Source organism: Sarcophilus harrisii, chromosome 5 (assembly GCF_902635505.1).
Source record: "Sarcophilus harrisii chromosome 5, mSarHar1.11, whole genome shotgun sequence".
NCBI lineage: Eukaryota > Metazoa > Chordata > Mammalia > Dasyuromorphia > Dasyuridae > Sarcophilus > Sarcophilus harrisii.
In genome coordinates this window covers 198,520,942-198,537,684 of record NC_045430.1, presented here as the reverse complement: position 1 = coordinate 198,537,684, position 16,743 = coordinate 198,520,942, and the positions used below count along the sequence as shown (strand labels likewise).

Here is a 16,743-nt window from a genome sequence, read left to right as displayed (position 1 = left end):
ATAAGATCTTTTGTTCTGAAATTTATCTTCTCTGCTTATTGCCTTCCCATCTTGTGTCAGAAGTCTCTTATTAATTCCTAAATCTTATTTATCATCTACATATTTGTCTTCAATTAATTAGATTCTGAGCTTCTTAGTTTTTTACTCAGTATTTGGCACACAGGATGCTAAATGACTGAAAACTTAAGTGTGGTTTTCCTCAGATGCAGCAAGTCCCATTAACTCAACACATCTCAATATGTTCAATTTGTTCTGTTCAACAAATAGCCAACTCCTTTCTCCTGAAAACAATTGAGAAAGTACTTCCTGTTGGGCAGGAATCAAAGCCTCATTTAATAAAAGAATCCAACTAGGTAAATTTTGTGAAACAATTTTGAGCACCATCTGGTGTATTCTGAATGCATAGCAAGTTAAGTCTGTACTCCCCTGGCCAGAAGCATCACCAGAATCCACTTGGGTCTCTTTTTAAAAATCTAATTCTGAATTGACATGTGAAAAGTTAGTGGAAAAAATGTCCTTTGCCCCCCTCTATGTCTAACTTAGAATTTCTTGTAATTTAATTTATTTAAATTTTGGGACCAAATTCTGGAAGAAAGCTGGCAATTCTGCCATCACATTGTGATTTTGTCCACATAGAATAATATGGTAACAGCAGGTTCTTTTCAAGTTTCAAGGTCTGATATTTTGTTTGTTGTGTCAGCAGCAGTGTTGGAAGTTTTGGGTACTTTTTCTAGGAAAGAGGCCTTCAAGAATTAAAATTTAGCTCACATTGTCAGCAATAAATCCAAATGAATATTATATGAAGATTCATTTAACAAATCACTTCAGTGTGAATTTCATGTACATGTCTTTGTTCAAATCAAATCCATTTATCATACCTTCCATAAACAAACCAAACTCCTCCAGCTATTTTAATGCATTATTTCTGTGAGACTAGTCAAGTCTGCCTGCTTTTTAAAAATCACGGACAGTAGCACATATCCTGTTGTGACCTGCTCAAACTCTGGTTTCTTTCAAGGATATTCAATAATGTCTTGAAATAAGCAAAACAACCTTGGGGTAAAAGCCAGGATAGGAATTTTATAAGAACTGCTATAATTAATCAGCTCAATATAAATTTCATACTTTGCTATATGAACTAGAAATAAGTTTTAGTGATCAGCATGTATCAGAGAAATAGATGGATTGCTTTTCAAAATGGAAACATTATGAACATCTATTGAACCTGAGGTTCATGGAAGATTTAGAATAGGAGGGAACTTAAAAGCGTTCCACTTCTCTTTATGCACATTAAATTGAGGTTCAGAAGAGTTGAAGAGGTATGCCCAAGGCCACACAGAAAGCTCCAAATTCAACTTTTTTTCCTTTTAAAAAGTACTACATTTAGAAGGCAAAGCAAGGCAAAAAAATATCAAATGTATCAACAAGCAGGCAGGCTTTCAGCCTTGTGTTTTCCAAGTTCAGGCAATCCTTCAGTTCTCAACTAATAGGACCTGGATATTTCTCCAATCATGGAAGAACATTGCCTAGGGTTTGCCCTCCCACCCTGACCAGAACCTTTCTCCCAACCCTTCATTATCCCTATTCCTACCATTATTTAGGGTTAATTTCTAAATTATTTTTACCTTTGTAGGTTTTTATTTTAAATCCAAACTTTTTCCTTATCTTCTTATTAAGGATAGATTCACTCCAAAGCAAGGTTTATGGCAAGCAGGAGGACTCTTAGAGACTCGTGATCCTTTTGGGTAGTGACCACCTGTGGATGCTGCTTGATCCTTTTTTGCTTTATCCCCTCTGAAGAGAAATGAAAACTTGTTTAGATATCATCTACAATAAATATGTTAAAAATGTAATTATGATAATGAAATCACTCAGCTTACCTGTCAATCTAATTCTGAACAGATTTATTTGGTTTTCTCATTGTGAATACACTTGTTCTGATTTGCTTGGAAGCATAAAAAAAAAGGAAGGAATCCATAAAATAATTCATAAAACTTTTTTTTGCTGTGTTAAAAATGACAGTGGTATGGAGTGCAAAATAATCTCCCATCCTCAAGCTAATAAGTGAATAATTCACAACTGCAAACTTAAGATGAAATATAAAACTGTTATGATTCCCACTATTCAATTAAGTGTATCATAGAATTGATAGTTACTTGAAGGTATTCATAGAACAGTATTAAGAAATCTTAAATAAGGGATGGAAAATTGCTATGGCTTTATGGAATCTGAAATTTTAAATGTAAAAAAATTGGAATACAGTGTATTCCAACATTTACTAATATGGGTCTGAAGCTCTGCCTTGGCAGTTAGTTCTTTGCCTAATAAGTATGGATTAAAAAGATTTCACTATCGGCTATTTCTTTCTTGGAAGATGACTACTGAAACACCTGTTGAAATATAGTTGATAATTATTGATGAAAAGGCGGCTTAGATCCCACAGCTTTTCCAAGGGTTAACCATCCTTTCTGGAACTACTCTGTACTTCTTACAGTGGAACAGGGAAGAATGTAAAGTGACCTCATCAAACACTGACTCAGAAAATATACTGAAAATTTTTCAACATACCTTGCCTCTGTGAGAGTTCTGAATGACTTGGGTGCTGGATCGGTCGCCTTTTCCTTGCCACAAGTTTATTTGCTCATCCTTGCAATCCTAGCAAAAATTATTCTTCAAGGTAGTGATAAGATTGATGGTATTAACCATCATTTAGCTGTCCTTTGTATAGTGTTTCTCTTTTAAGTATGATCAGAAGCTAGTTAATGCCACAGAATTAACTTGAAGGGCTGGGAATTAACCATCTCCTGCCGAATAAGGACTATGAAATGACAGTTCAGGACAGAAGACAGGAAGTAAGTATGGTGGGAACTAGTCCAGCTCCTAGGTATACTTTCATCTCCCGGCTTAAAGGATAAAGTAACAGCAGTTTGTATTTTTAGACTTATAAGGCTCCAGAGTTTCACATTCATCATATAATCCTAACAACTTCATAAGCTTTTCCACCTTAGAACTTAGATGAGGACTGGACTTGAGCTTCTGAATCTCAGTTGAGGAATTTATAAACTACTCTGAATAACAATCAACTTACAGTGTATTTCTAATGCAAAGAAACATCTATTGCAAACACACCACCAAGTAGGTGTATTATATTTGGATTGTTGCTTCTATTACTCATGGACTTAGCCAAGGCACATTGTTAATGCCTGAAAGAGCAAAATTTCTTGTCTGTGGGAAATCATGATTTGTGAGCAAAATTCCTAAATCAGCTACTTTCAAATTATTCATAAGACTCATTAATATAAATGAGAGAACATTGCCATTTGAAAACTATAAAATGGCAGTCAACTTTTGTTAACATCATAGTGAGAAAGTACTTCTTGGGTAAATCTCAGTGAGGTAATCCTGCACTAAAGACTGAACTAGCGAGGGCAGGAAATTTGAATCCTACTCAGATCAATGGGCATGGGGTACTCTTAGCTTGTACACTGGAACCTGAAATGGAACGTTCTTAGTTCCTTACTTTATATGAATTCAATGATAGGAACAGCAAAAAGAAAAAGAAATGAAAACAATTTTGTTTTAGGTACAGATCAATGGTTTTACTGGTCTGAGAAACTCTGGGAAGAAGAAATCGCTCTACCGACGACAGAACATCACTTACTCTGCCACTAAGGGCTAGGTAATTTGCATAAGATTATAAAGTCAGCATGTCTTCTGGTTCTTGAGTCTTCCTTGTTAAAATTTCGGTTGGCTGTTTCCAGGCTCTTCAGGGGAGTGGGAGAATGCTCTTTTAATATTGACTCTCCATCTAGTCCTTTAATCCAAAGCTAGCTAATACCACTAAAAAGATAACTTACAAAACATCATTACATTATTACCATCTGATTCTCTAAATTCTGGGACAGAGAGGAAGAGCAGGTATGATCTGTTAGTAGATGAGGAAACTGAAGCTCAGAGACAAGATTTGCCTATAGAAAACTTAGAATCCCACATTCAAAGCAGACCTGCAGAAGAGCAAGCAGATTAACTTTTTTTCTTTTTCTTTTAGCCTATAAAAGGGAAGGAAAAGGCAAAGTCAGGCTGGGAAGGGGAAATGGGGTCACATGGGAGCTAGTCCAGACTTACAATGTGGGTAAATCAATGTGCACATAATGAAGATTTGATAAGACATCAGCTAATTTGATGTTGGAAACTTATTTGGAAAGAAGTGAAATTTAGTCAGGAGAAACTGATCTCAAGACCCATTTATAAAGACAGCGTTGGGACTGGGGTAAGGAAGAGAAGAAACAGAAATGCCTTGGAAATAAATCTTAATAAAGCAATGACTATTGTGGCCTGGATCAAAATATTAAATTTTCAGTCCACAGGATGTACCTTTTTCACACAGCAGAAGAACACTAGAAGGAAAGAGAATAATAAGATTGTTAAATTTTGCATAATCATTATACCTTTTATTTACATATAGAAAGTAGTGAAACTTAAAACAACAAACCAAATGCGACTTGTACAGAAATCTTTTAATTTGTTTTTATTTTCACACATTAAAAAATGAAACACACTATACAAATGGTTGTTCATAGCAGATTACACATGGGTCCATTCAGACTCGCTCTCAAAGTGCTGCCAACATTATAAAGGCTGCCTATGAAGACAGCTGTTTATCATATATAGCCAATGTATTGATTTAAATGCAGTAGCATGCAACCCTCAGCATCGAAGGTTTGAATCCTCTCTGTTCTTAAATTAGGTTAGACGGCGTCGGTGTCCATATTTACATCCTTGAAATGTATCGATCCTGAGCAGTTCCAATGTAAATCTGAGCCGCCTGGCTGATGGGGGTCTTGGTCTCAGGTTTGACAAGGGAGGTCCGCATGGCAGCGGCCTGGCTGCGAGGAAATTCAGTTGTTTCCATTGTTTCCATTATGTGATTATTTGCTGAGTGTCGCACAGTCAGACAACTGCTAAAAAGGTTAAGCCAAGTAACTGTAGGTGTCCTTTTCACCATCAACACGCTCCAAGTATTCTTTCTCAATGAGAATGTCAATGCATTTCTGTATATTTATTTTTTCATAAAGAAGGAGGGAGAAAAAAATCCATGTATTTATTCAATACCAAAGAATCAAAGTCAAGTAAGCTACTGCTGCCAAGAAAACCAAAGTCACCAAGTTTAAGTTAATTCTGCAATTCAGATAAGTTTCCATCTCAATGACTACAGATTTCCAACCTGCTTAGGTCACAGGGAGAATACCTTGCTGAAGTGTGACCACTTATTCTATTCCATTTTTAGCTCTGATAAGCTTAATTCTCACCCCAGGGTTCTTTTCTGTTGCCTTTTATTTAAACTGTTCTATCACTACCTGAATAAGGCAAACCTTCTCATGTGATTATAAGCTACCAGGATTTGGGCAAAAGGAATCTTTCCTCTTCAAGAAGCCAAGTTCTTTTGAGAAGGGTCTTTTCTGGGTTTCAAGATGCAAATCATTTATCAAATTATTTCTTGGATACAGGCATGACTTATCTTTGAAGAAGTAAAATTGACCTTTTCCTCAGGTAAGTGACTTATGGCAATTACTATTATAGTATCTCCCAAAGGGAGATATGGTATCAAAGATTCAGAAAGATGGAATACATGGAATAGTCTACTGAAATAAAAAATACAAAGCAAATAGTTGATGTTTTGAAAAGAAACACCTAGTGGTCACCACTCTACAGAAACTAATAACTACCAAGGAATCACTGTCATTGTTCTAGCAGTTTTAGAATTATGACGGTAGCCAACTCGTGTATTCTCTAACCCACAGGTTCTTACCAATTTATTTTCTTTAATAATTAAATTAAATACTGCTATAATGGAACTATTTTTATTTTACCTTAATCACTGGCACTCGAGGTTTGAATCTTGAGGACAACTGAGTTAATACTTCTCCAAGCAATTGCTGGTGTTTCAGAACCTTTCTCATTTTCATAATCCGCACAATAGCAGCCTACAGAAACAAGTAGGAACAAAAGATTATTAAAGTTATTAAAAAGTAAGAAAATAACAGGCTAGAATCTCACCTAAATAATACACATTCTTTGAGCTAAGTTTGATTTACAATAGCATTCATAACTATACTGGCTCCAATGACTAGTGAAGATTTGATCTAGCTGGAAAAGCATCTCAACTCACAACTCAAATCCTAATTCAAGTGAACATTATAATGTAAAAGGCTGTTTGTTTTTGATATCTAGATCAATTACTTCACTGACTCAAAACTACAAAAAGGGAACACACATGTAATTCAAATAACAAAAAAACTTATGACTAGCCTTTCAAAAACATCATGATATATATAGTTCAAGTTGTTCCCAAATTCAAAAAAACTTAATTCTCTTCCCATATCAAAACAGACAATTAAAAAGAAGCACCCAAAGAGGATTAAAGTTATTCAGTAGAATATCTCTGATAATGAAAGTGCACTTAAAAAGCAGTCTTCTTAGTATTAAACAATCCACTTATCAACTATATAGACAATGCAAATACTCATTTGAACAACTAAGTCACCTGAATCAGTAGTTTCCGGTCTTCCTCTATATTTTTGTGTGTGGTTTCTTGTTCTTGTTTCTGTTCTGTCTTCATTGGCACATTGATGTTAACCCTCAACTTCTTACTATCAAGAAAATAAAGCGAAGTGATATCAATCTCAACTATCAAGAAAAAGTGAAGTGGTATCAATCTCATTTTAAAATATCAAAACCTCAAATGATAAGAGTATTTTCTCCTTTGCAAAATTTGAAGAGAAACATTCTTGGACTTCGAAGAAGTAATGTTAGAAATATGTTTAAAGGAATTCCAAAGCCATGCAGAAGATAGAGAGTTCAAATCATTTTTTTTTTGGGGGGGTTGCTTATTTTCATTTGATAATAGAAAGGCAATTATTATAACTTGAGTTTCATTTATATGGATAATTACAGCCAGGTAGCTAGCATTCAAAAGCAACTAAATAAAAATGGTGAATTGATTTGAAATGAAGTAACCAAAGAACAATTGTTATGTAAACAAATCTGAAATGGTAGTAACTGAAGGATGCTGTACTTAACAGAAACAAATCATGAAATGCCATTCCTATGTACTCCATACCCTATCAGAATTAGCTCTAAAGTATCCTACCTTAAAGATACTTGGCACCAACTAATTTCAAAATAAGTCATTTATGAGAGACTCTCTTGCCTACCTTGGGAACAGCTAATAAAAATGAAAATTCAACAATAAAAGCAAATCATAAAATCCTAGAGTTGAAAAGGACTTTTTAGGTCATCATTTCAATTCCTTGTTCAGCATAGGAATTCTCTCATATCATATCTCATATTCCTACCACGCTGTCACCTTGATTCTCCTCAAATGCCTCAATTCAAATAAAGTCAATGTGGAGAATATGGTTTTTATAGGATTATTAAAATATCAAAGGGGTATGTGAAAACCATGCATAAGTATTTTAAAAATCCATACTCAACAGTTTATACTACATATACTAATAAGTCTCTTGTTCTTTCTACCAAAACTTAGCAAAAGTTAGCAAACAGCAATATGGAAATGTTGTGATGTATTAACACTTTTTTCATATGACAAAAGATTTCAATTTATTTCTTAAACTATAATAAATACAAGTGGCATCTTTCTGGGGGCTTTTTTTTTTTTTTTTTTTTTTTTTTTTTTTAAACGACAAGGGCAATCATTAAAAAGACCCTTCTTACTACTGAGGAAGCAGAGATACAGAAGGCACTTAGTGCCCAAGGTCAGATTGGTAGCCAATGATAACAGTATATTAGAGAAGTTGGTGAGAATGCTGTCCTAATTCCTTGCACAATCAGAATACAATTTATTGAACTATTAACATGGGATTGTAGATAAGGTGACCTCCTTCAATTCTTGTGTAAGAAAAAATACAAAAGGAAAATTTCCAACATCCTGTAATTCCAGAAATAAGCACTTCTTTCATCCAGGAGTGAGAGGAGAATTCTCTAGAGTAGAGATAAAATTACTTTAATCATATCTTGGGGACACTCACTTTTTAATAGGGGAAAAATGCCTAAAATATTTCATAGAAGACTTATATTTAAAACTTTAGGGAAAAAACAAGTCATCATCAATCATTCTTCTTTTAACTATGTTAGATTTTCCTTACTTTTTATAACCAAGGAATAATTTTATTAAGGTATCTGGCTTCAATTCCACCTCATCAACATTTGCATTTTCATCTTCCAAAACCTATAAGAAAACAACAATTACTATGTATTTAATAAAATGATTTCTTCTAACAATGTAAAAAATAAAAACGAAGAGGACATACCAGTAACTTTGACTTCAATAAAATCTGTAGAACCTGTGCCAAAATATCCTATTACAAAGAAAAAAATGAGTCAACCCAAGTAGTTTTCTTTGAAAGAGTAATAAAAGGTCTAAGTGAAATATTTATATGCAAAATTGAAAGATTACAACCAGATACCAAAATAAATACAAATATAAATATACAAGTAAATACCAGAGCCTCTAAACTTTAAAAATGAGACATCAAAAAATTTAAGTTACAATCTGAAATGGTTCCATGAAACTTAGTAAAAGATGTTATTTCTGAAGAGTTAGCTACAGATAACCATGGCTCTTTACTGCCAATGTATAGATATCCTACAATTTATATCCAGTGTGGATTACCATGGTCACTGAATTTAGATAGAATGTTCTGCTCTATCCACTCTATGATCTAGCTTTGCCCTGGCTGATTCTCAGACATGACATTTTAACTCCTCTCTGTCTTTGCACTGGCAGACCCCCCTACTTTTTCATGCCTTCCTTCTGTCTTCCCTGGTTTCCTAAGTTTAATGCCTATCATTCTCATATTAGCATATAAGCTTCTTGGGGAGGGGACTGACTGCTTTTACCTTTCCTTGCTAGTCTAGTGTTTTAGTGTCTGGCACATAGTTAAATGTCTAAAAAATTTTTTTTTAATTATACAGATATAAACAAATACAATTAAAAAACAAATAAAATCCTATACACACATGAACATTAAAGAAGATAAAAATATATAAGTACATGAAATAGTAGGAATAATGTGTCTTTCAGTTAAAAACAAGGGGGTTAGTTCAAATGCTCCACATTAAAAAACTCAGTTCTGGAGGGAAGTAATATTACAAGGTTTAGCCAAACTTAAAACAGTTCCTCCCCCGCCCCCTTTCCTTTTTTTTAGACTACCAATTTTCCCAAATAAAAAGATATATAAAGGAATAAAACAACATGTACAACAGAAGGGAATATATTCAACAAAAGAAATAAAATAGCCAATGTGATTTAGAAAAAGCCTGTGGGATGGGTGATGATGGTGTATGTGTTGTGAGAGGGGACAAAGGGAGAGAGGAGAGAGAATGAAAACCTTGAAGTTGAGTATTTTTTCCAACCATCTTGCTGAAGCTGGCAGTCCAATGGCTATTCCTCTCCTCCGGGCTGATCCCAATAATCATTCAAAGATTTAACCTGCTCTGCTTTTGTCACCAGAACTGGTTTGTACCTTCGTAGGCAGCCAGGAGACCATCGTAGTTGTACCAGATTCAGTGTGGACCCAAAGTAGCTTCTGCCTACTGCAGTTCAGAATTTCCAAAATTAAGTAATCCACCAGCCTCAGCCTTCTATAATAGCAGGGTTTACAGGTACATACCACACTACCCTAACTTATACTTTTCCCATATTATCTACAACCAAGAAACCAGTAATATTCTTAGAATGGCAATTGGGAAAAGAGAACAATACCATTTTTATTTGAGTGCTGTCTGTTAGCTGCTGTACAGTGTAGGCATCTTCTGTATTGTATTGCAATAGGATTGCCATCTGGAATGTAGATGCCTTTGAGGTATCAACAAAACAACAGAAAGAGAAGAGATTTTAATTCTTGTCAAAAATATGAAGTCCAAGTTCAAAGAACTAATAATTTCTATGTTGAGTCAGAAATGGTTAATAAGAAAAATGTTTTACAGCACAATGATAAGAACAAAAGCAAACTTACTTAAAATCATCACAATGTAATTTTTGGTGAAAGATAAAGCCTCTTCTATAGATATTTCAGTGACTTCTTACAACAAATATTATCCTAAATAATCTATTTTCCTAAGACACGTATATAATAAAGACATGCATTTTGTGGTCATTTTTATTTTTGTTTTTTACACAAATAACCTTGCTCCTTTTTCTATAGTTATTCAGGAATCTGATTTTCCCCATATCAGCTAAGCTGTTAAATTTATTACAAAGTGCCTTAAGATATATTATATTAAGATTTTGTTTTTTTAAAGCAAACTACAAAAGAAGGATGAACTGGTATCAAAAACACAGCTGTTTGAAGATATGATGAACTAATGGGGCTGTGACTGTCATGGGAGGTTGTCCCTTGCTAATGAATGACAGACATCATCACATCATGGGAATGAACTCCTTAGGTGCTAAATAAATGCCTATTCTCTGCAGTCCCATGGAGTAAGGCACACACTGTTCACAACATTCTCAAGCTAGTCCAAGGGGAAAAAAAAAAAAATGAAGAAACTGCAATTGTTAACATGTTTTCCAAGGATGATATTAAGTACTAATAGGTCCCATTAATGCAAAGCAGAAAAAATGTGTCACTGAGGACTAAATTAAAGTTAAAATTCTAATAATATAATTATTTTGTATGACAGGAGATTGAGTATTAGAATCACTTTAAAAAGATACTCCTATAATACTTATACTAAGAACTGTTATAGAAAAGAATCAGAGTAACAAAGGATTAACAAGAGGTTTTGTTTTGTTTTGTTTTTTGCTGAGGCAGTTGGGTCTCACAGCTAAGGAGTGTTAAGTGTCTGAGGCCACATTTGAACTCAAGTCCTCCTAACTTCAGGGCTGATGCTTGATCCACTGCACCACCTAGCTGCCCCGAGGTCCTCTCTTTTCACATGTTCTCCTCTTCCCATTTACAACATGAAGCAGTAAGCTGACCTCACACACAAGAAGGGAAAAGGGGAAAGCAAATTATTAGTCATATATTGGTTCTTGGCTATCATCAGAGAGCTAAGTAAGCATTTGTATTATTTACCATAGGGAAAAAAAATTTAGAATTATGAGAAATAGTCACTGGAATCTTTGACATTCAATGTGGACAGAATGACACTTCTGTGTCTTTTTGGGAGGAAGGGTGAAGCAATATTAAACGATGTATAACGGGGCAGCTAGGTGGCACAGTTCTTAAGTCAGGAGAACCTGAATTCAAATCTGGTCTCAGACACTTAACACTTCTTAGCTGTGTGACCCTGAGGCAAGCCACTTAACCCCAACTGCCTCAGAGGGAAAAAAAGTTCAATGATGTATAACATTATAAATGACTTATTCCATACAAAAGGTCATATTAGAAGTTATTCCTTAGAATAGAACTAGCCAAGAGGCTCTAATGTAATAATATTCCCAGATTAAGTATTTGCCAAAATCATTCTATGCATCTTGATTACCAAAAATAACACAAAATTGCTTTGTATCTGCTTCTTTTGTGATACTTCTAATTCATAAGAGGAAGAAAATATTTATTTTGAAATCCACCTTATAGGAATAATTTCAAACATTGTTAGGTATTCATACAAATTGGTCTTATATGTCCCTTATATGCAATCTCACTATGAACATGTTTAATATTCTTATCTGCATTTCCACAATGCAAACTGATTCTTACCTGCAAGGTATATCTGTTTTTAAAACAATTGGTTACCAATTCCCCTTTTGATAGCTGATATAACCAAGTCAATTTTCTGCCACTATGGCGACTAGCATAAAAAGCAGTAAAACGCTGATAACTGCGTTCCAACTATACAAAAAACAACAACAACAAAAAAAAACAAATTTTAAATCAAATTAAATTATATTTCACTAAAAGTATTTCTAAACATGGAGAAAATATGAAACTGAAGTACAAGTATGTCGGTGATCCATGTGTGCGGGTTTTGTTGGATTCATAATGTAATCACTTAAAAAATACAAAATACATGAAATTAAACACTAATTTCTACTTTAAGAGAAGAGGGTAAGATTACCATGATTATGATTCCAAAGGGAAATGCAATAATATGAGGCACTTAGGATAAAAAGATAAAATCTGGTGACTTATGTCCTAAGGCTGGGGAAGATGAGACATGTGTATTAATTTATTATTATTATTAATATTAATTTTTATAATTATTAATAACAATACAAATAAGACTGTACATTCAAAGGGACATCCAAACAACACAGAGATTTGAGAGATCAATTTGAACTCTAGTGATCAGGAAAAGCATCATGGAAAAGGTAGCAAATAATGTGGGCTTTGAAGGATTTGAAAATGATTGAAACATGCAGAAGAACCATGTGGAACATTGTGAACAAAGAGAGACGGGAAAGGGCAAGCTAAGATTAGAGAACAGCAAATTCCATTTTGTTCACACACAGGGTAAATTGCAGGTATACTATACCTGCTGGCCCATCCTCCACAGAGACCTTTCTTAAAGCACAGGTCTGACTAGGTAAACCTCTCCCCTCTTGTTCAAGTTCAAACAGCTTAGATCTTTTGATCTAACAATATATTATCCCTAATACACTTGCTTGTTTTAATCAAACTATTATAGCAACTACTCCTTCTTGTACACATTTCATACCCTGTTCTGTGCCTTTTGTGTCAGGGTGGCTCCAATAACTATACTGGTCTCCATTTTCACCTTAGCTCCATAGAATTTCTGACACTCTTAGCAGTCCATACACGCTCTTTTCTCTACCTATAAAAAACTTTCTTGGTCTTCCTCATTCATTTGTCTCTCCATCCCTGACATTCCTTTGTATTCAACTCTCTATCTTGTAAATACTATTTACAAATATTTCATTTCCTCATACTCTAGTAGAAGTAGGAAGTAAAACTATTTTGCTATTGATTTTTGGCACTTAATAAATTGGTGAATATCTAATGAATGGGACTTGTACTTCTGAATCAAAAATGGTAGGCAGAGCTGACTCCTAACCAGTAGAAAAGTACATTTAACAAGGACAATAAAGAATCCAGTTGCCTGGAATTTTGCAAAGTCTTTTGCAAAGAAAAAAAAAAAAAAACAACAACTTTAGACTGAAAAGGGTGAGGGACGACACTGTTGACCGATTCATGCCACATAGAAAAGCACAAATAAAAATAGTAGTACCATCCAGAGGTTTGATACTTTCATGGATAGGCCTTTGATCTCAAAGAAGTGGGTATTCCCCCTAATGTTAAGTCCCAAGACATATATGCCTTTTTCTCCTATGTGATTCTTGTCCTTGTCCAACTCCAAGTCCTTCACAAGGGTCCACCCAATATTCTAAGGGCCTTTGGGGTAATATGTTGATTATTACTCATATTTATTTACTGCAAAGGCCAAATCACCTTTTTGTCATACATTTTTATAGCATTTTGTGTAATCCTTCCCTGGTGATATGCTGCAACCTTCATGACACTACTCCTTCAGTGTCTTGGGTAACTGTCAATTAACTTCTTTGAAAACTGTGATATGGACCAAAGTACTTCCATACAAGAAACACATTTCCTATGAAGATACTTTGTCAAATTGATCCCTCCTTGTCCAAACACACCACCTCTACTGTCAATACTGTCCTTGTTAAAATTTCCATTTTGATGGATTTCTAAGATTTTAAGAAGATTCAACATGGCAGAAAGTAGAATATTTTATGTCTAAGATATCATCATTTTAAGTTAGTTTTTATTATCTTCATCAACATAAATCATTACCTCTGAAGGCAAGGCAAATGTACAAGACTGCTGAAAGGGCCATGATCCAGAACTCAGGACTTGAATACTGAAATCCACTAAAAAAAAGCAAAGAAAGAAAGAAAGAAAAGAAAAAGATCAATAAACACTTCCATAGCCATTATAAACTGTTACTCTGTATTCAGAAGGAACTGTTCCCCCCCCCCGCCCTCCCAAATTATTAAAAAAAAAAAAAGAATTTCTGGACAAAACTAGCAAAACACCATGGTGAAATTCAAATCCTATTTTCTTTTTTATATTGAAAAGAAAAGAGGAAGCTACAGTCAAAAATCCAGTTTTATTCTAGAGAAACTTCATTCCTTTCCAAATAGTAAAAACTTTCACATTTGCGTCTCTTATGTATCACTCTCTAAGAATAAAGAATAGACTCTGGTTTCTCAGTAAATGAGTATCCATGTGGATTAAAAGGAGAACGAATGAGAATACATACAGTGTGAGAGGCAAACTATCACTACCTCAGGAATCCCAGGTCTATCTGTATACTACCCCCAAACTCACTGTCCAACTTTTGACAATTGAGCTGTCTGAATTTCAGTTTTAGTTCTATGTTGCCAACTTCCAGGGTTTGGATGGTAGTAAAGTGACTGGCCCGATAATTGGGAACCATTTTCCTTAAATATCTTTTCCTTAGGAAGCTCCTCTGAAATGTTATGTTAGTGGTTTTATCCATATTAAGTATTTTCATACTTCTTGCATTAATCAAAATAAAAAGAGCTCAATTCTCCAAGAGAACCAGACCTTTAAAAGAACTACTTACAGTCCAGGGGTTCTGAATTTGTGAGGTGCTTTTTGAACTGTTCATTCAAGTCTTTGCTCACACCAATGTCTTGAAACATCCGCTGAAGCTTGGATGTATATTCAAAACCACAAGCTTGCTGAAATATATTTTAAAGCAATTTAAATATAAAAAGATCAATTTCCTTAATGATAAAGCAAAATGTACATACTTTCTTAGAAATCAGCTCATAAGCACTATGCATACCACTCATATGAAAGTAGAAATAAAAATAAAAATGGTGGTGTCATTTAAGCATATGCTAGTTACTATTCATTTTACAAATTTAAATGAAATTGCATAAAGATTTTAAAAATTTTAAGTAAAATTCATTACTTGATACTCAATGGTAAATTGCAGTAAATTATTACATATGGTAAAATAATGCATAACCTTCAATTTGAAACATTCCTTAGGCTGAATATATTTAATCCACTTAGTTGAAGACTTTAGAGAATAACTATTATGTTTTAACAATATTTTTGTAACAAAGTACACTCCAATTTAATATGACAGGAACATTATGTCTCTTACATAACTAGTCTTTTCCTTACTTGCAGGACAATAGAAAGGGGAAAATTCCCAGCTTCAAGAATTTTCCTGGAGACATTAGGGGCAGGGAGGGATGTTCTACTATTAGTGTTTTATTATTCATATTGGTCACCCTCACCCATCCCTGTTGTTTTACCAAGAGCCCCAGAAAACATTTATTTCACTTTCTACTCTTAGCATTTGCAAGCTGTCAACCAAAGTTTCTTGACTCTCTGCTCGAGGGTGGAGCACTGGCCCCTGAAACAAAGACCCAGGCATTCTGAAATCTGTTAAGGGCTTTTTCTGCTAATAATTTGTGAGAAAACATATGAACACAAAAAAGCTACCTCTAAGTCTCACACTTACCAAACTCTTCTTCATGACCCTACATGGCAATGTCACATATAGATGCTAATGGTCTTTGGGTACACAAAAGGAAAAAAAAAGTAAGATCCATCTGTGTTTTCAATTCAAAATTCCAAATTGACTGACTTAGGAATTACATTATGAAAGCTGTATTAGCCTTTTGGGCTAAAGAACTGAACAAGGCATAAGAATAAAGGGTAGAAAATAAATAAAGATATCAGAGAGGAATTTAAGATGATACCTCCTAGGCAAGCAACTAGGCCTGAGCAACAACAAGGGTGCTGAGGGAAAGGAGGAATAAGTGGAGGATACCCCCTGTCTTTTCACACTTCACTCTATTCCTATTCCAAGGAAGGAAATAATGGTACAGAAGATGGTTTATGTCAACAGTTTACTGCTAAAGAGAAGGATACACAGAGAATATTTTGTCTCCTATGATATTAAAGACAAATTATTTTACTTTATCAGAATTGGGTGTGGAGGGAGAAGTTGCCACACATGGTAAATAATACTAAACCACTTTATTATCCACTGTGCAAAGCATTTAATTTTATTTGTCCTTAAACTACTTATCTGAAAGCTTCAAAATGGTCTACTATTCTGAATCCCCAGGATCTGATAAAAAACAAAACAAAACATCTAAATCTCCACCTTAGGAGATCTTTCCTTTCCTTTTATTAATCTACCTAGTCTCTGATGCTATGAAAATTATTTCAGGCCAATCATTTTATTTACCCTTTGATTTCCTTAGCCACATAATATATTAGGCAGCTGGTACTGTAGTTAGTGTCTGGAGTCAAGAAGACCTCAGTTACCTCCTAGCTATGTGACCCAGAGAAATTACTTAATCTCTGGCCCAATTTCCTTATCTGTAAAGTGGGGATAATAAGAACACCTACCACAGAGTATTGACAGGTGGATCCAGCCCTTCTTGACAATACAATATAAATGCTAAGTATTACTGTTCTTATTTTCTTTAAGTCAATTAATTAGAACTGCATACAATATGATAAATATGAATGGTTTAAAATATCATTTTTAAAGATGTCCAGCACACTGGGTTATCTGCTAGAATTGATTTCTAGATAATTACAATGAATTCTAGATTACTTCATGGGTTGTGATAAATAAATGTTTTTGGGGATGAATGATTTCTCTAAATACACCAATAAAAGGATTTTTTAAAAAAATTGGACCACAGAACTTATTTAAGGGGCTATAGCTGATTTGGGT

General features: G+C 34.3%; 1 protein-coding gene across 4 annotated transcripts in view; it reads right to left on the bottom strand.

Annotated features, from left to right (window-relative positions):
- Positions 1-4,500: 4,500 nt before the first annotated feature.
- CUL1 (cullin 1) overlaps positions 4,501-16,743 on the bottom strand; it is an 85,921-nt gene continuing 73,678 nt past the window's right edge. For all 4 annotated transcript variants that reach the window (XM_031939327.1, XM_031939325.1, XM_031939326.1 and 1 more), the window contains exons 14-22: positions 14,596-14,713; positions 13,800-13,876; positions 11,727-11,858; positions 9,785-9,877; positions 8,331-8,378; positions 8,166-8,248; positions 6,545-6,650; positions 5,871-5,984; positions 4,501-5,051 (exon numbers count right to left, since the gene is read on the bottom strand). In XM_031939327.1, coding sequence (XP_031795187.1) covers positions 4,971-5,051; positions 5,871-5,984; positions 6,545-6,650; positions 8,166-8,248; positions 8,331-8,378; positions 9,785-9,877; positions 11,727-11,858; positions 13,800-13,876; positions 14,596-14,713 — 852 coding nt within the window. In that variant the 3' untranslated portion in view covers positions 4,501-4,970. The remainder of the gene's footprint in view (positions 5,052-5,870; positions 5,985-6,544; positions 6,651-8,165; positions 8,249-8,330; positions 8,379-9,784; positions 9,878-11,726; positions 11,859-13,799; positions 13,877-14,595; positions 14,714-16,743) is intronic.